Source organism: Mesocricetus auratus, unplaced genomic scaffold (genome assembly GCF_017639785.1).
Source record: "Mesocricetus auratus isolate SY011 unplaced genomic scaffold, BCM_Maur_2.0 Super-Scaffold_100676, whole genome shotgun sequence".
Lineage (NCBI taxonomy): Eukaryota > Metazoa > Chordata > Mammalia > Rodentia > Cricetidae > Mesocricetus > Mesocricetus auratus.
The window spans coordinates 56,866,138-56,890,217 of record NW_024429266.1 but is presented as its reverse complement, the minus strand read 5'-3'; the positions used below and the strand labels follow the sequence as shown (position 1 = coordinate 56,890,217).

General features: G+C 50.4%; 1 protein-coding gene across 1 annotated transcript in view; it reads right to left on the bottom strand.

Annotated features, from left to right (window-relative positions):
- Window positions 1-24,080, bottom strand: part of Nfasc (neurofascin) — a 164,717-nt gene that overhangs the window by 26,547 nt on the left and 114,090 nt on the right. Inside the window, 15 exon segments of the mRNA XM_040738665.1 lie at window positions 1,110-1,124; window positions 3,298-3,471; window positions 4,403-4,525; window positions 5,621-5,825; window positions 8,175-8,290; window positions 9,907-10,129; window positions 11,256-11,326; window positions 12,752-12,949; window positions 13,222-13,323; window positions 14,457-14,501; window positions 15,790-15,914; window positions 16,977-17,124; window positions 17,525-17,691; window positions 17,974-18,085; window positions 18,779-18,922. Of these exon segments, the coding sequence (XP_040594599.1) occupies window positions 1,110-1,124; window positions 3,298-3,471; window positions 4,403-4,525; window positions 5,621-5,825; window positions 8,175-8,290; window positions 9,907-10,129; window positions 11,256-11,326; window positions 12,752-12,949; window positions 13,222-13,323; window positions 14,457-14,501; window positions 15,790-15,914; window positions 16,977-17,124; window positions 17,525-17,691; window positions 17,974-18,085; window positions 18,779-18,922 (1,968 nt within the window).

Genomic DNA, 24,080 nt, shown 5'->3' with positions numbered 1-24,080 from the left:
TGGCCAGGCTGGCTGGCTGGCCTGGTTTCTGGGTGGGAGGGAAGGAAGCATGGTGTTTTTTTTTTAATTACTGGCAGATCTAGCTGGCAAAACATGAAGACATAAGGAGGGTATGCAACAGAAGCAGAATCAATTTAGGAGGAAGCAGGTGGGAATGAATGGGCATAGGTAGGAAGGAGACCACGTGGACTAGGTAGTACATAGCAAACTCGGATGCCTGCCTGGCTTTTGATGACCTCACCCAAAGCTTGTGTCTTTTGGAGCTCCCTTACGCAGGCACATGTGTGCTCTGCCTTCTAGCCTTTGTAATACCCCAGGCATTCTGCCCTCAGATCCTAACTCATGGGGAAATTCAAGTTCAGAGGACCAGGAGAGGAACCCTGGCATCCCCCGCTTAGTTCTCTGGCTTGAGGACAGCCCTCTAACTTAGAGCCCTTTGATGGTCCTCAAGCCAATGACATGAGGACTAAAGGGGGACATTGTTAGCATGTTGGCTTTTAACACAGACCCATCTGCCCAGTTCCTGACCCCAAAGGAGAAAGTCTCTCTCCACACCAAATACTGAGGAGCTGAGTTTCTGGGTCAAGGAGATCTTCAGTCCCTGACACCCAGTGAGACTCCAGGCCCTGGAGCCCCAGTCTTACTCACAGACATGCTTGCTTATTCTCACTGAGAGGAACATGTGCTAACTGGTGGAATGGCGCTGGGTCCCCCCATGCAGCATGCAAGGCCAGCATGCATAGTGTGCTCACCCTTTCAGGGGACTGTGGCTGTTCCCTCTATAGCACACCTTCCAGAGCTATCTATATGCTCAGAGATGTCAGGTACAGCAAGGCTTGGGTGGCCACAGTAGGTAATCTAAATATGAAACCCCTTCCAAGCCAGCCTCCTTAGTAGGGGCAGGTGTTGTGTGAAAGGAACGGGCGTGTTCACCCCTTCCAGGCAACGTTCTCTGTACACCTTCCTTTCAAGGCTGGCTTCTCCTCTGAAAGGGTGAGCCTGGAGCACACTTTCAGCCTGAGTCACTTTCTCTTGCTAGGCTCTGGCCAGCACGGGCTCCATCTGCACAGCCCCGTGCCATGCCCATTACCTCTGTTGTGGTACAATACCTGCAGTTGGAGTAGCTTCAGACACAGCACCCAAGATGGCCAGAGAGAGAGGGAGAGAGGATGAGAGGGGAGAGAAAACAGCACAGGTGAAACCACAGAGTAAAGCAAAGAAGGTCTGGCTCAAGGCTGCCTCCAGTGGTATGACCAGGTTGAGATCCTGAGCATGCTAACCAGGGAGTCATCTGGGGCTTAAAGACCTTTCTGATACATGGCGCTCCTACCCACATTCAAGGATGAGCCATGTAAAAGGTGGCTGCTGGCACAGGTCAGGCAAAATGCTGTATTTCCAGCTCTTTTTCCAAGGGTGTGTCCTGCCCTGGCTGCGTTAGGTGACCCCCTAAGATGCCAGGAACTGGAGATGTAGGTGTAGGTGGTGCAGGAGCAACCGACCAGTCACAAACATAGCCCCGGCACCTTCATAGCAAGATGCTGGGTAGCAGTGGGTGAGGGACCATCTCCATCTCAGACTTGGAAAGTATGATGACTCCCAAAGCCCTGGAGCTCTGAAAGCACCTGACCTGGTTTCCCACTGTCTCAGTCCCCACCCCTGTTAATTGTACTTCATGAAAATAGGAACCTAAATATGGCTGAGAGCTCTAGAACAAATCTCTGAAAATTTCCACAAATTCAAAAACATATCTGTTCTCTTGTCCGCCGGAGTTGTAGGATTTTCCCCAGCATGGTCACTGAAGTTGGACAAAGGGGCTTTGTCTTCTGTCTGTGCTGGGCAGAGAGGCTTTCTGAATATCTCTAGAACTATAGAGAGTGTGCCATAGCCTGGCAGTCTCCGGCAAAAGACCCAAGCAGATACTTACCTGAAATCCACCAGCCCTAATCAACTTCCCGTGTGTCCAGAGGCTGGAAGAGGACACCAGGGTTGGGAACGTGTTGTGTGACTACTCCCTGATCTAGACAACCAGAGAGGGACACGGGGGACCGGCAGTCCTCTCTAGCTTCTGCCCGGGTACTGGCCTGCTGGATGGAGGAGCTCAGGCAGCATGGCCTGGCAGCCCCTTAGGAAGCATAATTCTCTCCTGGCATGGGGGGGGCGATGGTGAAAGATACTCAGAAGGATTCCATCTGGGCCAGAATCAGATCCCAGGACCCGCGCCTCCCTGGAGGCAAGTACAAGTCACCATTGTGTGGTAATCCCAGAGACGCCTGTTCATATCACCTCTTTTTTGGTCTCCCCCTTGCATATTGAATGTCCTAAACTTCAGCACCTTCATTCGGGCAGAAAGACAACCAGCCATTCTCATAAATGTCTCTAGACGTTGTGCTCTTCGTTGTGCTGGTTCAGTGTCTGGTGTGGTACATGTGGATGGGTGCTTAAGAAATGGTTGTTGCACAGACCACTGTGCCTCTGGAGAGGCAGAAGGTCCCCATCAATTTCCAAGGAGCTGCCAGTTTTGAGGCTTCTGTAGCTTTGCATCTCTGGGAGGTTATGGGGAAGCCAGCATAGGTGCAAATGGGCCAAGAGTGCCCTCTAGTGCACACTCAAGTCAGGTGCAGCTCTAGGGAGGGATCTTAGTGGTTGGGTCTTGCCCTTGACTTAGGGTATTAGTTCACTTGCTCTCTGTGAAGCTGGCTTGGCAAATGGTTGCCCCCAGCTCCCACTTATCTGCAGCCAGACACCTCATCTTACTCAGGCTGCAAAGGGAGAACATATTTCCTGCTCTACTCTCGATCCACTGAAGCAGCTTCAATCCCTGCACTTTGCCCCGTCTCCTTGGCTCTGTGTGCTCTTGGCAAAAGGCAGGGTGTTCCCAGGGAGGACTCTCAGTTATAGTCTTGCCTCCCTCGGTAGATGAGCGGTTTGACTCTTTGGAGTTCATCAGATTGGTTATTTCTCATGTTTCCCCTGATCTCCTCTCAACTCACATGTCCTTCTTTAAGATCCCTTATGCTCCTTCATGGACAGATGGCTGATGGTAAGCGCTGAACAAGTCACGGAAAAATGGAGGACCAGGTCTGCCTGCATGTCTAAGAGTCATGATTTTTCCAGATACAGTACTGGTACCTAACTCTCAGCACCCAAGGCAGGCTACCTCCTCCAGTGGGCAGTGCTGAGGATTTGTGACCTCACTTCCTTTCCATCCTAGAAGGCCACGCCCAGCTCTGGTGTGCTTCTTTAGGCATCCAGATTAGCTAGGACCTTCCACTCCAAGGGCTGCTGCCATGGACCTACCTTCATTTGGAGGTGCTGGCGACTCCTCTGTGGCTGCCTCTCCAGAGCCCACCTGCGTCCTGGCACTGAGGGAGAAGCGGTACCGCGACACAGGGTCTGCTCTCTGCACCGAGAACTTAGTCTGATTGGGAGAGAAGTTTTCCACCATCTGCTTTCCCAGTTTGGTTCCGTTAACTGGAGAGAGAGGCAAGTGGGTGGTTTAGTACCTGCATGGGTCCTAGAAGCTGTGGCTTGGGCAGCTTCTGGAGTTTCTGGAAGGGTATTCGGCACAATCTCCCTCCCATTGGAAGCACTGAGGTATTGGACCCTAGGGTTCACACTGTCACTGAGCCCATTGTCTCTAGCTTCCTGAAAGCCATGTGGCCAGTTCTGAAAGATCAGTTTACACTTCCCAAGCCCTCTGACAAGGTCAAATCTCTGGAATTCTTCTCTTCTGTTGAAACAGATTTGGGAAAATCCCCCAAAGCTTTTGATTGTTTTTGCCTCATTTGTAAAAAGCCACTTCTTCAACACACCAGAAGTGTCGGGTCCAGGGATCAATTCAGAACAGCATGGAGGGCCCATGGTTGTCTGTTAAAGTGTCAACAACATAACGCCTGGCCCTTTGAGTTTCCCAACGAGGAACAGCACTGCCTACACTTTAACACTTTTGAAGTGTGACGGCATTCCGGTTCCCACCTGGTGACTTCCTGACCCGGGCCCCTGATTCAAATCATCCCACAGTAGCCTGACTGTTCTACAAGAAGCTGCCTTATCAAATGATGCCTACAGTGTCTCCCTAGCATCTTTGGATGCCTGTGCACACTGTTTGCCCATCAGATGGAAGCGGATGTGGGAGACTACAAGCTCCCCGAGGGCTGGGGCGGTCTCTCAATGGAGCAGAGGACCCTTTGTCTCCCTCCTGCAGATGGAGCTGTGTAAGAGGAACAGGGATGGGGCTTCTTGCCTGCTCCCTTTGGTTACAAGGGACTTTTCCTTGTACTCTCATCCCTATGCAATGCGATCTGCGCCCACAGGCTTCCAACCTCCATTCCTCAAGAAAATGTCGAGAAAGAGTTTGTGATTACATCTGATTTAGAAAAAAAAGCAAAAAAGCAGAACATACAGGCCACGTATTTGAGAGTGTATCCAATCAGGATTCCATTAGGGTGCTCCGGGTGATCCCACTCCAGGTTGATGGTCTCCAGGTTGGGCTGTCGGACTCTGAAACGCCTGGGGGCACTGGGTACTTGGGGAAGGAGGAGGGAGCAAGGAGATGAGGGCGGGGAGGATGAGGAGAACACAGAAAACATAGCATGAAGACATGACCTCAGGGGTCCCTCGGCTGGACCACTCTGAACTAGGCCCTAGAGCCTTGCGGGCAAAAGCTGCTGTCTGCCTGGCATGCACTTTCACCTGATTTGGAGCCAGGGAGGCTCAGATACTGCTGTTGAAGTGGCAGAAGAAGTCACATGAGTTTTCCTTTAGCAACTACCTTGGAGTTGGCAAACATCAGGCTGCTTCAATCCTGCAAATATACCTCCAAATCTTAGAGCCACTCCCAGACAGGGAGCCAATCCTAACTGTCTTGTGGCAAGGGTGCAGTTCCCAGTCCCCAGCCAAGGGCTGGCATCACCGGCGCAGCATCAGGCCCCAGCTTCTGAGCTGGGAATATGGGCTCCATGGGGGAGGAGAGAGAGACTCAGGATGGAGCGCCTGGAGAAGGGTGGGAGTGATGGGGAGAGGTTGATGATGGCAACCAAACTGAGGAAGGAGAGACAGGGATAAAGAAAACAAGAGGGAAGAACAAAGGAGAAGAGAAAGGAGGAAGAGAAGAAGCAAAACGGGAAACAGTTAAGGAGCGAGGGAGGCAAAACGGAAGGCAAAGTTCATGCCAAGCGGATAAAAGCCTGTGGGGAACCAAGGTGAGAACAGAACTTTGTAGATGTCTGGACCACAGGGTCAGATCCAACCATAAACCCGCAGGAGGGTGGGGTGACACTTGGCAGTACTCTGTACACACAGGCCAACTTCCTGATGCCAAGGGGAGGCTTGTGCAGGTCTTGGGTGCTGGTACTCAGGCCATCGAAGGGGCCAGATGCATGTGTAGCCTTCGCCTCAGAGGAGGTGCTGGGGTTAGCCTATTCAGACTGGAATGCAGTGGCATACTGAGCAGATCTCTTGAGACACAAGTTTCCGTAAGGATGGGCTACCTTGGTGATGGTCATCAGCTCGTTGAGGTCATCCAGGCTGTCCGTGCCAAGACATGCTGGAGCTGCTCCAGGCTCACCGGTGGCACCACCCTCATCCTACCCCACCTTGAAGAGCTGCAGGTCTGACCTACCTCCTTCCGGGGTGGTGAATTCCTTGGTTTCGCTGCGAGGTCCATCACCTCTCCCATTGACCACAACCATCTCCAGCTTGTAGTTACTGTAGGGGAACAGGCGAGCCACCACACCCCGCGGGCGGTCACCAGGGAAGCTGGCCTGCTGTCTCTTCTGAGACACCCACAGGTTCTTCAACAAACTGCTTTCCCTCCAGTAGTAAGCCTTAGAGACAGAGGCAGGCTGGTGAGGGGCCAGGCGGCAAGGCCAGGTTAGTGGTTAGTGGTGGTAGTGGCTGGTCCTCCCTTTGTTACAATCTCCCGGTTCCAAATGACCTCATCCACCCCATACAGGCTGCAGGGACAGCCTTATGGTCCTTACTCATTAGGCACTCATTAATAGAATGATGCTGAACATGAAACAGGGGTGTGGTTTCACCCATTTTTGGCACCATGCTACCCCTTTGGAGAATGTGTCCAAGCTGGGCAACACGTTGCACGGAGAGAGTCTATGCCAGAACCACAAAAGCGAATCAGGGGTCCTGACGCTGAAAGCTGCGCCTGGTGCTCAAAGACCACCTCACTTTCAGCTGGATTAGTAGAGCTTAGGGAGGCAGCAGGTGGCCATGCAAGGAGCAGGTTGTCCCAAACATCGGAGTATGAGCAATGGTTGGTGTGATTCCCGGAAGCCAAGCGATTTCTTTATGTATTGTTGAAGATCTCTGGAGATGGCAGGCACATGTCCAAGTAAGTTGGGGTTCAGGGCTGTGCAGCAGCAGCGCTTGGATGGGAAGGATGGTCTTGGAGGGTGGTAGAGGTAAAGGATATAATGAAGGTCTTATTAGCAGTGGGTGGGAGGCCACAGGACAACTTGTCACAGCAGTGTCACCAGTGAGTGGTGAGGAATTCCAGACTTCCGGCGACTGATAAGTACTTCAGTAAGAAAAATCTCCAGGCCAACAGGTTAAGGGTTAAAAAAGTTAACTGTTGGGGAAGATATAGATCAGGAACACTTGGCCTTCCTTTCTTTAGTTCATTGCCAAGTTCACATCCCAAGAAGGGGCTGACCCCCTCTGTCTGTCCCCAGCTGTCTATCAGCCAACTCGCGATGACCTCAGGAGTCACAGCCCAGTGGTAACCCATGGCTGTCTCATGCTCACTGCCAGCCAACTGAAATGTAGCTACCATTTCTCCCTCAACCTCCGCCCAACCCCTGAGGATGCGTGACTTGGCAGAAACGGCTCCCGGGCTGAAAGCACAAGAGGCCAGGGCCTTCAGAAGCTGTGTTGAGTAGCAGAGTTGGCTATGGAAGGCAACAGGGAGGCAGCTTATGTCTTTCCCTGTTAGTGTCGCTTTCTGGAACCAGGCTGGGGAAGCAAACAGCTCAGCGGGGGCCTCTGAGGGAAAGGGGGTAGCTCAGAGGTGCTTCAGTGAGGCACACGATGGTACACATGTTTGTTCATACATGTATACCAAATTCATGTGCTCCGCAGGACCAGCTCAAACCCAGCACCCTCCTAAGGAGTTCTAGCTGAGCTGGACCTTCAATAGGCCATGAGTGTTCATATAGTCTTGAGCTGTGTGATATTCTGCCAGCAAGAGATTGTGTATGATAGGACAGTGGTCCCATAAGACTATTTCACCTAGGGATGGTGTCGTAGCCATCATGATGTCATATTACACTCTATGTGTGGTGGTGCTGTGTGAAAAAGGTCTCCTGGGCTGCCAATCACAAAGTCATAGCAATACAATTGGACTGCTTGGTGATGAGCATCACCGGGTTACTGGTTTATGCATCTATGATACTACCCATGCTTTGTAATTACTCAGTGTCCTCAGTCTGCCTTTGAAGTGCTGGGGATTGAACCCAGGTTCATGAAAGTTAGGCAAGCAGTCTACCACTGAGCTATGCCCCAGGCCCTGATTTATACTTATTTCTTTTAAAGATTGATTTGTTATGTATAGTGTTCTGCCTGCATATATGCCTGCAGGCCAGAAGCAGGCACCGGATCTCATTAGAGATGGTTGTGAGCCATCATGTGGTTGCTGGGAATGGAACTCAAGACCTCTGGAAGAGCAGTCAGTGCTCTCAACTTGTGAGCCATGTCTCCAGCCCCTCCCCTCTACTCTGTACTTTTTATCCTATTTAGAAAATGCAGCTTACTGTAAAACAGTTTCCAGTGTCTCACTGGCAACGGCCTCACACATCTTAAGCTTGCTGTGTGTGTTGACTGCAGCAAGTGGCCATGCTGAGGAACTGGCTTATATCAACTAGGTTTGTCTCAGTATGTACCACAACGCTGGCACAATGACAAAACTGCCTAATGATGCATTTCTCAGAACATGTCCCTGTTGCTAGGTGAAACATGAATATATGTATAATATACATAAATACATGTATACAAGTATACATTCCCCACTGGGTAATTTTGAATTCCAGAAATCATCTTGAATCAACTTTAGACCCCATGAGTGTTCCTAGGACCCCTTCCAGATCCCCTACACACGCAGCTGCTGCCCCGCGCCCTGGTTAGCGAGAAGTTGGTTAGATGGGACTGGGGGCTGGCCTCCTCACTCGATACTCTCTGAGCTGGCCTTGGACCGTGTCAGAGTAGACCCGGTTCCACTGAAGGCTGATGGCCGTGCTGTTCATGACTCGGATTTTAACTTCAGTGGGTGCAGCTCTGGGATCTGCAATATGTAGGGACAGAGAGCTGGTTATACAGACAAGGTTGGCTCTTGGGTTCAAAGGTAGCGCCTGATGTATTCTGACAGTTAATACCTCCATTCTACTGCATACTGGGTACTCCAGACAACAGAGAGGTCTCAGATCTAGAGGGTGACAATCCAGGTGAATAGAGTAATTATTTGTGGTACTCAAGTGCTGGGATCATCTACCTTCCTGTCATTCTCTAGCTGTCCCACTGCTCTGTAGCCTAAGAGGCTGCTCGCTTGTCAGCCCAATACGTTTTCCCCAGGCTTCTTGAGGAGTTTGGCCAATAGGAGGCGCCAACGTGAGGTGCCAGGGTAAGAGTAGAGGGGGCGTGGATATTACTTCCCCTGGCTTCCTCTGCAGGACTGCAGGTTGACAGTGCTATGCTCCAATGCCCGCAGCCACAGCTCCTAGGGTAATACTCAAAAGCGGTGGTGACGTACGCGTCCCCTGCCCCTTTGACACTCAAAGTAGAAACTATGGGGTCATCCAGAAAGCCCAGGCCCCAGTGTGGACAGATACAGTAGAAACTATGGGGTCATCCAGAAAGCCCAGGTCACAGGGTGGACAGATACAGTAGAAACTATGGGATCATCCAGAAAGCCCAGTCCCCAGTGTGGACAGATACAGTAGAAACTATGGGGTCATCCAGAAGTCCCCAGTCACTGACTGGCAGCCCCCACTAGACTCCTACAGGAGACCTTCCACCATAGAGACAGGACTAGGATAGGCCCCTCTGTTCATTTCCAGTGGGCTCTAGCCATGACTGGTCCTGGGTCCTCACTGTGTCCCTCCTCACCATCCTGGGACCACTGGCCTTACTTGGAGCCCAGTCTTGCTTCCTGTGTCCCTTCCTTCTGCTCACCCCACCAATCCCTCCATCTCTGCTTGGATCAGACACAGACCCAGTTGCTGAGTCTGGTTGACTTTACAATACTCTGCTTTGCCCAGGAGCTGTGGGACTGATGTTGATGGACCAGGCACAGAGGCCATGCCCACACTGTCACATACAGGCCTAGAATGTTGATTGTCCAGACTCAGCTTCTTAAGAAAATCCAACTTCATGTTCCGTTCCAAGGGCTGGGAACAGTTCTGGAATGCTGGGACATGGTGGGTCAGGAGGACTCTGTAGACTTCATTGCCTATGGCTCCCCTGCCATGGGAATCTAGCCTGTACCCAGCTTCTTTGATATATCCAAATAGCTCTTTCAAACAGTAGTCAAGATCTCTTTCTTGGTGCCAGCAAGGCTTGGCAGTAAAGCAACCTGTCTGGGGACCTGGGGACCTGAGGACCTGGGTTATATTTTCAAGCCGGACCATTTGATGTTGTACAGTCCTGGCTGTCTCTAGATTCAGTTTTTACATCTGTACCAGGCTAAGTGGGTATGTGTTCAAAAGACAGTTCTCTTCTGGATGTTACCACTGCTACTAGTAACAGCACTGTAGTAACAGTACTAGGCCACAGTAGGGTACCCTATCACCCAGGAACGGGCTGTCCTCCCACGACACATCCCGAGTTTCTCAGCCTGTGAGAGTGGCCAGTGTAGTTGGCACCGAGGGCCCTGTTGGGGAAGGGATGGGGACCGATACTCACAATCTTCTCCTGAATACCCAATGATGGTGTCAGGCTCGGGACCCTTCCCAAAGTCATTTTCAGCCTGGACTCGGATCTCATAGGGTACGTAGACAGGGGTCTGCCCCACCACGTAGCGAGAGCCCCACACTGTGACATTGTTCCAAGTTTCTCGGGTCTCCCTCCGTCGCCACTTGACAATGTAGCGCAGGTTGGGACCAAAGGCAGAGGTGGCATTCATGGGCTGCACAGGGAGAGACAGACAGACAGGCAGACAGGGTGGACAGAGTGTTGGCAAAGCTTGCCCTCTCCATCTGTGCCAGATACTCTACCCAGGCTTGTCTGCCACCGGCCAGCTCCTTCAGTACAGGGGACGGTACCCTGCCTCTTTTGAGTCCCCAAAGAGCCTAAAATCCCAGAAACTCCGTAGCACCCAGATTCTCTATAACAAAAGGTTCCCCAGAGACTTAATCACTTTGACTGCAAGCACCACCCACACGGCAGGTGCACGGGGAACAAATGCTTTACTTAGGGCAAAATTCCTCTTAAGAAACGAGGAGCTGGGAGCCAAAGACTGGCAGTCATGATCTCCAGTCAGAGAGAGGACCCCGATCTAACCAAGCTACTCTCCTACTGAGGATCTCAAAATTCCAGAACTGACTTCACTCTGCCAAATCCACATGAGTGGAACCCATTTACCCTAAGGACCCGGCTCCGGAGGCAGGCTGCCAGAGCTGGCCACACAGAGCCACAGACCAACTGTCCAGAATTTGAGTTCAGTCCAAAGCTGTTGGTCAAGGATGTTGGCCGACCAGGCTTCAGAGTGACAGGGCTGATGGAGACTCTGAAGAGCACATAGCTCTGACTGTTACCACTTCAGTGACTACATTTTCAGCTTTTAGGAGTGGTTTAGGAAAAAGTCAGTTTCTAAACATCCCAGTGTTAATTTGGAAAGTGTAGTCAGGGTGCCCGGGTGAAGAGGGGGAGCTGACTAGCCCAAAGGAAGTCATTTAGCCCAGGCTGTAGAAAGGACCTGGGCTTTGTAATGGCTCCGGTGCCTCCAGCAACCCACTGCCCAGAGCCAGCACACATCAGGCTCAGCACTGGTGTTCTGCATGTCTCTCTTTCCTAAAGCCCGAGTCCCTCCTTCAGCATCAGACCACATGTTTTGGTGGCTTTCTTGATGAGTTCTGCTAGACTGGAATTGGATGATCTCTGCTTACATGTCTGTTCTGAACTCCTGCTCCTAGGCACTGGTCCTGTTTGGCTTCTCAGTTAGATAGTCTGAAACATACTATGGCCCGGGGAGAAAGGGATGAGGGCTGCTGGGTGTCTGCTGCTAGGTGAGTGTGGGTGGGAGGTGCTCCTACCGTCCACGTGATCTCCATGTTGTTCTTTCTTGTCCCTTCTCCCTTCACATCACTGGGGTTGGACTCAGGGGCTGGAACCCAAACAGATAGAGCCGAAGTCAAACCCGAGCCCGGCCAGGGCATCTTTGCCTCCCACCTAACTGCCCCCTTCTGTACTCTGGCTCTTCACAGCTCCCAACTCTTTTTTTGGGGGGGGAGGGGGGTTTCGAGACAGAGTTTCTCTGTGGCTTTGGAGGCTGTCCTGGAACTCACTCTCTAGACCAGGCTGGTCTCGAACTCACAGAGATCTGCCTGCCTCTGCCTCCCGAGTGCTGGGATTAAAGGTGTGCGCCACCAATGCCCGGCAAGCTCCCAACTCTTTTTCTCCCATGCATGATACATCTTCCTAGCTGAAATTCAACCCCCGCCCCCAAAGTAGACCTAATTTCTTTTAGATTTAATCCTCTACCAGAAAGCACTTAACTTAAACCTTTCCACATCTCTGGTGGCCATTGTGCTAACTCCATGTGCTGTTCCCTTCACAGATCATCCGACAGAACGGCTTGTGACACACTGGTTTATCCTGGCAGTTAACGTTTTGGGGCAAGCATGTCTACCTCCATGAGCTGGTGTGATCTCATAAACTTAAACCTTATCCTAGTGTGTTAGGAAGAGAAATCTGACATAACACCAGATGATCTGTTTTTTATCTATGCCTCTGCCACAGCTCTGCCCCTTTGAGCAGATAATAAAGAATCATTAACAGTTATTAAAATGACAGTTAAGATTTATTGTGTGCTTATTACGTGACAGTCACCACAATTAGTGCCTGGCATGTTTCTTCTTTTTTCTTTCATGTGAATCTGTGTGTGCACATGTGTGGAGGCCAGGGGTCAATACTGGGTGTCATCTCGATCACTCGATCACCTTAGTTTTTAGGCAGGGTCTCTCACTGTACCTGGAACTTGGTGATTCAGCTCCAATGGCTGACCAGCAAGTCCCCGAGATCCTCCGCCCCCATTCTCCTAGTGCTGGGCTTACAGATGAGTGCCACCATGCCCACCTTTTACGTGGGGATCAGGGATTGGATTTAGGCAATCAAAGCAGACATTTTACTAGCTGAATGGCCCCTAAGACAATTTTCTTCTTTAATATTTTTAAACATTGCATTTATTTATTTATGTATTTATTTAGGGTGTGTATGTGTGGGTTTACATGTGCCATAGTGCATGTGTGAAGACCAGAGGACAACTTTCAGGAGCCAGTCATCTCCACCCACCATTTGGGTACCTGGGATCAAACTCAGGTCATCATCAGACTTGGCACCTGGTGCTTCTACCCCCTAAGCTCTCTCCAGCTGTTTCAAGTGGGAGTCCTCACCATAGCCCCGAGAGGTATGTGTTACAATAAGGTGAGGAAGCCAGGTCTTGGACAGGCGAGTAACTTGCGGAAGCTCCCACGGCCGGGAGCTGGGAGAGTCAGTGTAAACTCAGGGCACCTGGGGCTCAAGTACTCACGGGCGCCACTGGTTCTGTACCGCTCAGACGGAAGGCTGGGGTGGCTGCTCCCAACCTCATTGACAGCGATGACTCGGAACTGGTAGTTGACATATGGGGACAGATGGAGCACGGCTGAGTTGACGCTGCCTGGGAACTTGGAGTGGTCATGCCAGACCCCGGGTTGGAACTGGTCCTCTTCAAACTGGATGACGTAGTCTGAGTGGACAAGGAGGACAGAGCTGTTTTGGGAGTCTCAGAGTCCTGCTCTAGAAGCGCATCCTTCTTGGCCTCTGCTTATCTTTATCATCGCCCCAAGATAGACAGTGGCAGGTGAGGAAGTCTTCCCAAGATACGGGAGGGAATCAAAGCCTCCACGAGTGTGTCATGGGGCAGGGGTGCGAGCAGACGCTGGGGGGGAGGCAGGGCTATTCCAAGGCTGCTATGTTACCAGCTCTCTCTGGCTCTGGAGCACAGGGCCCTGGGCTGACCTGTGATGGGGCTGTTGTTATCATCCCCTGGGATCCAGGTCAGCCTCACACTCCTCTCAGCCAGGTCAGTGAGTTCCAGGTCCCTGGGTCGGTCTGGCCGTCCTGGCAGCAGAGGAAAAAGATGTCACTCTGAGCTCCTGAGTGAGAGACGGTCCCTCTCCTTCGGATAGGTAGTACTAGAGCTGGACAGGCCTCTGAGGGGCTCGGGTCTATACTGCCAGCAGATCAAACCCCAACCTACCCTGGAGGGCCAGTGCAGGGACCACCCTCTTCCCTCCAGGAGACAAGGAAGAACCAAAGACTGTGGAACAAGGCAGGGCAGAGGGAACAGGGGTCAAGTCATCCTGTTTCTTTGGCTCTTTTAGAACATGCACTTTGGGGAAAGGCTGCTGCTTCCATTAGAGAGACTTCAGGGAGGTACGGGACTTCATCTCATTTCTCAGGATCACTGCCTGTTTCTCTGGCTGCCGGGACTCTGAGGACCAGAGCCCAGGAGAGCTCTGCAGTGCTGAGCAGGGCAGACAGATGAGGAAGTGGGTGGTTCAAAGACAGTCCATCAGGGGGAGACTTAGCATGGATTAAGTGAGGGAGTAGAACAACGGGGGCCAGAGGCATCCACACAGGAGTAAGAGAAACACCTTTTTAGGGGGTGGGGTGGTTTCTATTTTCCTGGCTTTGGAAGAGAGTCATCCAGCCATAGAATGTAGGTAGACAAATTTCCCCCACATCTAACCCTCTGAACCAGCATTTCCATTATCTGACTGGTACCGGGAGGACCTAGACAGTGCATGCGTCATGTGTGTGTGTTGTGTGTGTGTGTATTTGTGTGTGTGACTTGGAGGAGGGAAGATGCATAGCAATAGATGTGTGGCAGTCTATAAACTGATGAGCCTGTAGGGGATAATCTTAGGAAGCAGCCTTCCTGACTGGCCATTAGGCACTTCTGAGGTATAACCTTAGGAAGCAGCCTTCCTGACTGGCCATTAGGCACTTCTGAGGTATAGCTAGGGGCAGACAGCAGGAGCCTCAAGGGAGGGCTAAGTGGGGTGAATCCAGGGCAGGGTTGTGATATAGTCCAGGGAGGCAGGTGGCTGTGGGTGCCTGAGGGCCAGGGGTCACATGTGGGGCAGATGGAGTATTGTCTACCAGCTTGCAATATGTAGTCTTCTCATGAGACACATTCCTCCTCAAGATTCCACCCCTGGGCACGAGAGCCCCCGATTAGTGCAAATTACCTTTGGGCAGGGCAGCCAAGCGGTTAGTTGGAGTGGCCTGATCAGCTGCAACAGTAAGATGGGTTATCCAGGTTAGCAGGTTATCAGGGTTAAAGGTTCTAGAAGGATGGCAATCAGTAAGTGAGGCTTTTGCATCTGTCCTCTCCCTTCCACGGACAGTCCTACCTCCCAGCTGACCATGAGCTGGAGTGGGGTCGCTGATTTCTTCCTGTCCAGATATATTAACATATCTGGGCCCATCGTGGCCAGCGAGTGTGACCTCCACAGCAGGAGTTCAGAGGGGGAACAGGACACGTGTGACAGCAGAGGATCTGCTTCACTGGGAAGGGGTAGCCTCCTTCCCTTCTGCTTAGGATGGGTTGTTATTTGCAGCACAGCATGGACACATGGACAAGAAGGGATGGCGTCATTTTGTCCAGTGTGTGGCCCAGTGAGAAAAGCCACTAAAACCCAGGAGCAGCATGGGGGGAGAAAGCTAGAGGAAGTGTTGGAAGTGTGCACACACACACACACACACACTAAACACACACACACCACACACATACCCTACCACACATATACCACACACGTTACACATGCCAGACACACACACACACACAGACACACAGACACACACAGACACACACACACACACAACATACACACACTAAACACACACACACACCACACACATACCATACCACACATATACCACACACATTACACATGCCAGACACACACACACACAACACACTAAACACACACACACACACACACACTAAACACATACACACACCACACACACATACCATACCACACATATACCACACATGTTAAACATGCCAGACACACACACACACACACACACATACCGTATACACACCAAACACATACACACACCACACACATTACACATGTCAGACACACATACACACAGACACATTTACACATCAAATACACATACACACCAAACACATACACCCCCACACCCCACACCACATATACAAAACACACACACACACTCATCTTGGTCTAGCATTGCTTCAGGGTAGCTTTAGTCAACATGGTGGTGTGGAGGTAGCGATAAGAGCAGAAGAGACAGAAGTCAGTCCACTTTCTGTCATTTCACACCTCTCAGCTGGGGTCGGAAGGTCACGGACCTCACTCAGGAGACAGAACTCCAAAATGTCCTCAGCTGGTTTGAGAGTGACAGCCTCCTAATCCAGAGACCTGAAGAGGTCATCACACCTGCCTGCCGTTTACTAGGCACTGCCCTGGGGACCAACCAACGCTCACAGCTACCCTGGCTGCGGGGAAGCAGGGGGAAGGGCTGTCAGTGGGTGGCAGCCATTACCTAGAACAGTGAGGGAGGCCTTGGCCAGGTCTTGGTCCAGCTCGGTGCTGGCCATGCACGTGTAACTGCCTTGGTCCCGCTCTGCCACGCCAAAGATGGTCAGGGAGTCATCTTCCTTCTTCATCCTGCAAGGCGCCAGACTGAGGTTGGCAGGGGGTGGCTCCTACACTGGGCATGGCTGCCACTTTCTTCCCACAAAGGGACAGTGAAAAGGAAGATTAAGGAGGTGGCAGGGCCAGGGGTGTGAGGTGCCATCTCAACACTGTGGTTGGAGGCAGAGGAGAGAGTGGGTGGGACGCCCCTCAGCATCCACACTGCATCCATCTCCCAGCCTTTCTTGCGTTGCACACACTCCCCAAATTAGGGTACCACTACCCCGACACACCGAAGACAGGCTGGTGTTGCTTCTCTTTCCCTACATGTGTTTTGGTGCTCTGTCCCTGGGCTCCTCTGATCTGTTTCCACCAGAGGGAGGGGCATCCCAGAGCAATACAAGACTGCAGTGGAACTGTCCGTACTAGCCCATTAGTACTGACAGTACACACAGGCAGGGTGCATCCCTGCATGAAGCTGGGTGAGACTGGGAATGAATGATGCCTTACTGCCTAGAAGAGAGACAGCAAAGAGAGCCCCAGGAAGGGAGGTAGGGGTCCTCAATCCTAACTGCACATTAAAAAGAACCCAGGGTACCTTTCAATACCATCGGCACCGGAATCCCACCCTTACACAAGTAAAGTCTGAATTGGTGTGGGAGGTGTAGATGGGGCGCGGTCAAAGCACCCAGAAGATCCAGGAGCCGAGAATCATCAGGCATTGCACTGGATGTGGTAGCTGGGGCCAGACCTGCCCTCTACTGGCGAGCAGGGGCACTACAAGCAGAGTTGGAAGGCTTGGAGTGTGGAACGCAGAAGAGAGATGAAGGGAAAAAAAGAAAATGAGATATAAATGACGGGAGGAAGAAAAGTGAGAGAAGGGGTGAGGAAACAAGAAGATGGGAGAGAAGAGGAGAAGGAGAGAGCAACAGGTGGGTAAGAGAGAGGAAGAGTGGCTCCTGGGGTTGCCCCTGGGGAAAGGGTCGTTAAGGCCATCGCCCCTCCTAGCAGCCCCCTAGTGACACGCGTGACACTGAAAGCAAGAGCAAACTTCCCCCTGAGTGTGCGCCAGGGACTGAGATGGAGAGCAGAAACCTGTTTCCAATGTACAGGGGCTCATCGTCCTTCAGCCAGGAGACGGTGAGCTTCAAGGAGGGGTCATGCTTCACGCGACACTCCAGCTGCACTGTGGTTCCTCTCTTCACCACCTGGTCCTCAGGCATCCTGTAGATCCTGGTGGGGTCTGTGAGGACGATCGGAAGGCTGGCGTGGACCCCCCTTCTGCCCACCAGCCCCAGTGTGGCCACCTAGGGTGACATGCCTGGCCTTGAGTATCAAACACAGAGCGTGACTATCTGTAAGAATGGTGAGGAGTTTCCACGTGTGAGGTCATCAAAATCCCCAAATAGTTCTCTGGCTCAGAAATCCGCGATACGAGTGGTGGTGAGGGGAAACAGGGAGGCTCTGGATCAGGTTGCTAAACTGCCTCAGTGTTCCCGTACTTAGGTCAGCTGGAGTCACGGAGAGGACACGCTGGTGCCCACCAGATCCCAGGCAGGGGCATTTCCCCCTGCACCTATGGATACCTGTGAGCATAGCTTTCCTGCCCAACCTGAACTCTCGCCGGTGAACCCCTTGCTTACCTTTGACCTCTAGGCGGACTTGGTTTTCAGCTTTGCCCAGGATGTTGGTGGCCACACATGTGTAGATGCCTTGGTCCTCTTTGCGGATCATCTTGATTTCCAGGCTGCCGTTTTCGTAGACGTGGTAGTTACCACCATCCAGGTTGCTTCCTTGTCCATTCTTAAACCTCACCACAGAGTAGGGAAGACAGCACACTGAGAAAGGGCTGGCCCAAGGGAGCTAGAAAGCAGCAGAGTCCATGGCTGGGTAGGGGGTTGGGAGGCTTGAGGTAGACACATGGAGTCCTGAGTCTGGCAGGCCCTGCCTATCGCCACTAGCTGCCCCTCTCTGAACAATGCGGGGGTTCACCCAGATGGCCATCTTTGACTGTTTAAGGATCCCTAGAGGGCAGATGGCAGCAAAAAGACAAATGACTCCTTCTGGGGAGACCTGGCCTCCTGGGACTTACCATCGGAGTGTTGGAATGGGAGAGCCGAAGAATGGACAGTCCAGCCGCGTCCGATTGTAAAGGATCACCCTGATGAGCTGGTTCCGGGGAGACAGCATCCGAGGGGGCACATCTGAAACCCAGAGGGCCAATTTGCCGACATGGGCGTGGAGCACAACCCTTCCCCTTCCTCCCTGGTGTCACCACAGTATGCTTTCCCCTTACAGCAGCTTTCCAGACACCTAGGTATCCTTATCCATTCCTTTCTTTTACAAGCCTCATCTAAGGGAAACTGCCCAACCTACAGCCCCTGGGGCTCAGGTGTCTCAGGACAAATGCTGCCCAGCACACTTGCAGACCACAATCATGTTACAACATCAAAGGACAGGGCATCCTTGCTGTAAGGTTTAGGTGATGAGGGAGTATATTCACCCCTCTGCCTGTCCACCTTCTGTCCCACAAGCAAACTAGCTTTTGCAAAGGATTTCCCCAAATTATCCCACAGATTTTGGAGTTGATTCTCCACAACCCTGAGGCATCTTGCATCTACCAATTCCCACTGCCCTCTTCTTGCTCAGGGAGTGCAGCAGCCATGCTCGGAAGCCCTTCCTACCCAGCTTCTCTGAAGGAGTGAGCCCTGTGATCATCTGATTTGGTGGAGTGCAAGTCTTTCACTCTCCCCACAAACCCCACATCCAGGCCCCACAGCTCTCCAAGCCTGCCCAGCATGCCCGGGCTCCAGAGAAGAAAATGTACCTAAGGCATCACTCTATCCCAGGAAGACCCCACTGCTAGTGGACAGAGACTACTATGAGGGTACGCTCACCCAACACACTGACGAAGGCATTGGCCAGCAGGTAGCCATGCTCATTGGATGTGTTGCACTGGTACACTGCCCTGCTGCTGATCTGAGTGTCCCGGAAGATGATAGTGTCTCCAGCCACCTCACGGTTGGGGTTGGGTGGTGCCGCTACAGGTAAAAAAAAAAAAAAAAGGAGGTTTCCCATAAGAAATGGAACCAGACCGAGTGAGGAGCATGCAGGGCTCTTGGACAGGGTCCCAAATACGCTAAGCCTTCTGTGGAAGAGGCAGCTGGGTGTACCCAGGTAGACCCAGCTTCCAGATTCAGCATTGCCGAACCATGTGACCTGGGGCTCTGGGAGTTTGTTTCTCAATCCATCATCTGGCAGGAATCTGAATCTTTGCTTTATCCAAGCAATAGCTGGGCAGCTGTAGTTGAAGATGTGAGCTATGGAAAAAGCCTAACTTTGAAAATAGGAATCTAAGTACATACTGGGTCAGCATTGTTCACACTGCTTCAGATCCTGGTCCATCACTTATGGAGTCTTATGACAATATACTGAGACTTTTCCATACAGGTATAAAGGGAATAGTGGAAGGCCCAGAAATACTGCTACTGTTTTCACTCAATTTAATTAGTTAGTTAATTTTCTGAGACAGGGTCTTGCCATGTAGCTCTTGCTGGTCTTGAACTTATCATGAAGCCAAGACTAGCCTTAAACTCATGGCAATCCTCTTGCCTCAGCCTCCCAATCCTTGGGATTACAGACACGAGTAAGTCACTGTGCCAGATACTCATTCATTGTGATTTTAATCCAATGTACACTGACAAGAATTCAGCAACGTCCAAGTAGCCCAAACCCACCATCTTCCCATCCTCAGGGAAGAACCTATCTCACTGCCCACCAGACAGGGCTTCAGGCCAACTGAGTCTCCATGCTTATAAAAAGGTCTTCCTAAGAAAAATGGCCTACATAGAGAGGCCATTCTTACTGATAGTTCTCCTGGTATTGCTGGCTTTGGGGAGCCATAGGCCCTGCCCATATGTCACTCTGGTACTTGGGACAAATGAAGCAATCCATATATTCTGGGGAAGCACCATTCCTATCTTCTCCATGAGAAGGAAGAAGTAAGGGGAGGGAATGAGATGGGGCTATAAAACAAACTTTCCAGAAATGTAAAGAACAGCCACTTTTCTCATTTGTAACCACTGGAAGTATCTGAACTTGGAAGCAAATGCTTTGGCTTGATGAGGCTGTGGGATTGCTTAGACCTGCAGGGAAAACCGGAGTCTGGCCCTATGGCGCCACTCAGATAGAGAATCTGGGGACTCAGCAGAAGGTAAATGAAGGCATGGTCAGTGTCCTATTCATCTATCCTGGGACCTACTCAGCAAAAAGTCACCCGGGAAGTGGCGCCACCCACCTCACCACCTAGCCTGGCCAATTTCATGAACACAGTTTTCCTGCCAGTCACTTCCTCAGGCACTTCCTGCAGAGACTGAGAGATCACCTCAGGGCCGAGGCTCAGCTGCCAGCCCTGGGTCGCATCTCCAGCACAGTGCTACCAAGTGCACCCTCACTGCCTGCTTCCCCGAAAGTCTATAAGGACAGAAGACTGGCCAGAGGGCTGTGGCTACATCGCCGCTCATGGTGGGGTAATGAGTCCCTGGGGATACCGACAGATTCAGTTTTAGAGGTTGCAAGCCCTCTGCGATCCAATGCAGTCCTCAGCTCCCCCATCCCCTGTGGCCTCCTGCAATACAGAACCTAGTTTTCTCACCTGCTGTGTTTGAAAGGGCACAGACACATCACCTAGCAAGCAGCCTCCCCGCTTTGCCTGTCTCTGTTCCCCTCCTGTTCTTTCCTTGACTATCTTTTTTTTTTTTTTTTTTTGGTTTTTCGAGACAGGGTTTCTCTGTGGCTTTGGAGGCTGTCCTGGAACTCACTTGGTAGTCCAGGCTGGTCTCGAACTCACAGAGATCTGCCTGCCTCTGCCTCCCGAGTGCTGGGATTAAAGGCGTGTGCCACCAACGCCCGGCTCCTTGACTATCTTTAAAATGATTTTTTTCTATTTAGCATGCAAAAATTATGGGACAATATTCTCATATATCACATCAATGAACTTGGATAATATTCTCCCCCAACTACACTCCCATCTCCCTCTCCCCCTGCTCTCCTTGTTTCCCTCCCCACAACCTCCTTTCTGCTTTCATGCCACACATACTTAAGTTTAGTTCTCCCCCCCATTGCCTTCTCTTATCTCCCCTCCCTTCCTTTTAAATCACTTTCCCCCTTTTACAGACTTCTACTTTTGTGTCCTTGATGTGTGCATGTATATATACTCGTATTTAAGCCCAGATTCCACACATGAGAAAACATGGAACTCCTGTCTTGAGTCTGGCTTATTTTACTTAACATGATGCGAGCGGTTGGTCTTCTTTATGTCGGAATAAAATCTCCATTGTGTCTGTGTGCTGTGTTATTCTCTATCTATTCGTCTGTTGCTTGTCTCTTGGCTGTGGTGAAGAATGCAGTAAAAGCATGGATCTGCAAGTATCTCCGTGGTGTGCTTCCTTCGAGTACATATGTGATCAGGGACAGTATAGCCTGATTATATGGTAGTTCTATTTCTAGTTTGTAAAGGTATTTTACTTCGAGTGCATGTGCCTGGGTGCACACATGCCACAATTCAGGAAGAGAGGTCAGAGGGTGACTTTTGGGAGTTGGTTCTCTCCTTCCACCATGTGAGTCTTAGGGTTCAGACTCAAGCTGTTAGGCTTGGCAGCAGGTGCCTGAACCTTCTGAGCCACCTCACTAGCCCAAGTACAAAACGTTAGGAAGGGTTGAAGGCTGCTACATCTAGATGTGTGTGGGGACGTGTTTTCAGAGGACAACTCTGTGGAGCTGATTTTCCCCTTCCATTTTTATGCGAGTTCTAGGGGTTTGGTACTCAGGCTTATGCAGCAAGTACTTTTACCTGCTGAGCCATCTGACAAGTCTATTCTCAGTGTGTATGTGTGTGTGCACATGTGAGTGCATGTGCATGTGTATGTGCGCGCATGCGTGTGTGTGTGTGTGTGTGTGTGTGTGTGTGTGTGTGTGTGTGTGTGTGTGTGGTCCAGATTGGCACTCGCTCTGTAGACCAGGCTGGCCTCAAACTCACAGCGATCTTCCTGCCTCTGCTTCCCATGTCCTAGGATTAAAAGTATGTGCTACCACTCCCAGCATCTATTTAGTTTTTGAGGAACTTCCACACTGATTTCACAGTGGCCCTCCAGTTGGTATTGTCACCAGCAGTGTATATATGAGTTCCTCCTTCCTCATCCGCTTTGTTTTTTGTCTCATTCTGATTGTAGATTTAATTTGCATCTGCCTGATGGCTAGGGATGTTGAATGTAATGTGTTTTTTGTGTATCCATTGGTTGGTCATTCATATTTCTTTTGAGAACTACCTGTTCAGTTAGTTTGTCCATTTGTTGATTGGACGGCTCCTTTTCCTGGTGGTAAGTCTTAGAGTTCTTCAGAGTCCAGATATTAATCCTGCCGGATGTAGAGTTAGCGGGGACTTCCCTGCATTCTGTGGCTGTCTCTCCACTCTGCTGTCCCCCCATTCTGTGGCTGTCTCTCCACTCTGCAGTTCTCCCCATCACTGTACAAAAGCTTTTGTACTACACATACCCCATCTGCCAATTCCTGGAATAGTTTCCTGAGATGCTAGAATCTTTTGCAGAAGGTCCTTGTGCATGCCCACATCTTCAAAATCATGAAACACAGTTTTAGGTTTTACATTAAGACCTTTGATCTATTTTGCATTGATTTTTGTACAAGGTGAGAATGATGGCTTTAGTATCATTCTTTTACATGTGGATTCCAGCACCATTTATTAGAGGCTATCCTCTTGCCAATGTACGTTTTTGCCATCTTTGTCAAAAATTAGGTTCATGGTTGAGAGTTTATATATGCTAATCCATTGGTCCATTTACCCCTATTTATGTTTTGTTCCAGAACCATGCTGTTTTTGTTACTACAACTCTGTAGTATAGTTTGAGATAAGAGATAGTGATGTCTCCAGCCCCTCCCTCCACTATCTGGGATCCTTTTTTTTTCTTTATATTATTTTAAAGACCTTTCCTCCAATTCAGATGAGGATTGAGTAGATTTGTAACTGATTTTGTAATAATATTTATGGCATTAATTTTGCCAAACCATGAACATGGGAGGTTGAGATAGTTGGTGATAACCGTTTGCCAGGTTCTAGACTCAATAAGAGACAAGACTTAGGGCATGCCTGTGAGCGATTATACAAACTGGATGGACGTAGGTTGGGAAGACCAGTCTTAACTGTGGGTCTTTCCACAGGCTGGAGTTCTGGCCCAAATAAAAGTAAAAAGAGGGCTGACACCCATCAATCATCTCTCTCTGCAAATGCCATGAGCCCAGCTGCTTCAAACTGCCAACATGGATCATGTCCTCAAATAGTTACCCAAGCAGCAAATCTTCCTTAGACTGCCTCTGTCAGGTAGTTACTACAGTGACAAGACAATTAACTAATCCAAAGGTCCTTCCAATTTCTAGGGTTGTCTTTAGTGACTCTCTTCAGTGTTCTGAATTTTAGTTGTGGCAGTTTTCACCTTCTTGGTTAGAGTTATCACTGGGAGTTTTGTTTTGTTGTTCATTTGCTTTGGGTTTTTATTTTTCTTTCTCTTTCATTTTTTTGTTTTTTGTTAGTTGTTGTTTTTCTCAGCAAGTTTGTTATTGGTGAAAAGGAAAGCACCTGAGTTTTGTATATTGATTTTGTATCCTGCTGCTTTCTAGAAGCAGCTATTAAATCTAAGAGGTTTCTAAGACTATAAGTCTTTCATAGGTTTATATCATCTGCAGTAGGGACTTATTTTCCTTTTTGTGCCCTGTGGTGGTTTGAAAGAAAATGGCCCCCAAAGGGAGTGGCACTATTAGTAGGTGTGGTCTTGTTGGAGGAAGTATGTCACTGTAGAGGTGGGCTTTGAGGTCTCTTATGCTCAAGATACCACCCAGTGAGATAGACTACTTCTTGTTGCCCGCAGTCAACATGTAGGACTCTCAACTCCTACAGCATGATGATAATGGACTAAACCTCTGAAACTGTAAGCCACTCCAATTAATTGTTCTTCCCTTGTAAGAGTTGCCATGGTCATGGTGTCTCATCATAGCAATAGAAGCCCTGCCCAAGACATGTCCCTTTTGTATCTGTCTTGTCTTGTTGCTCTAACTGAAGCTTCAAGAACTATCATGGATATGGAAGCAGACAGCCTTGGCTCATTCCTAATTTAGTAGAGATATTTTGAG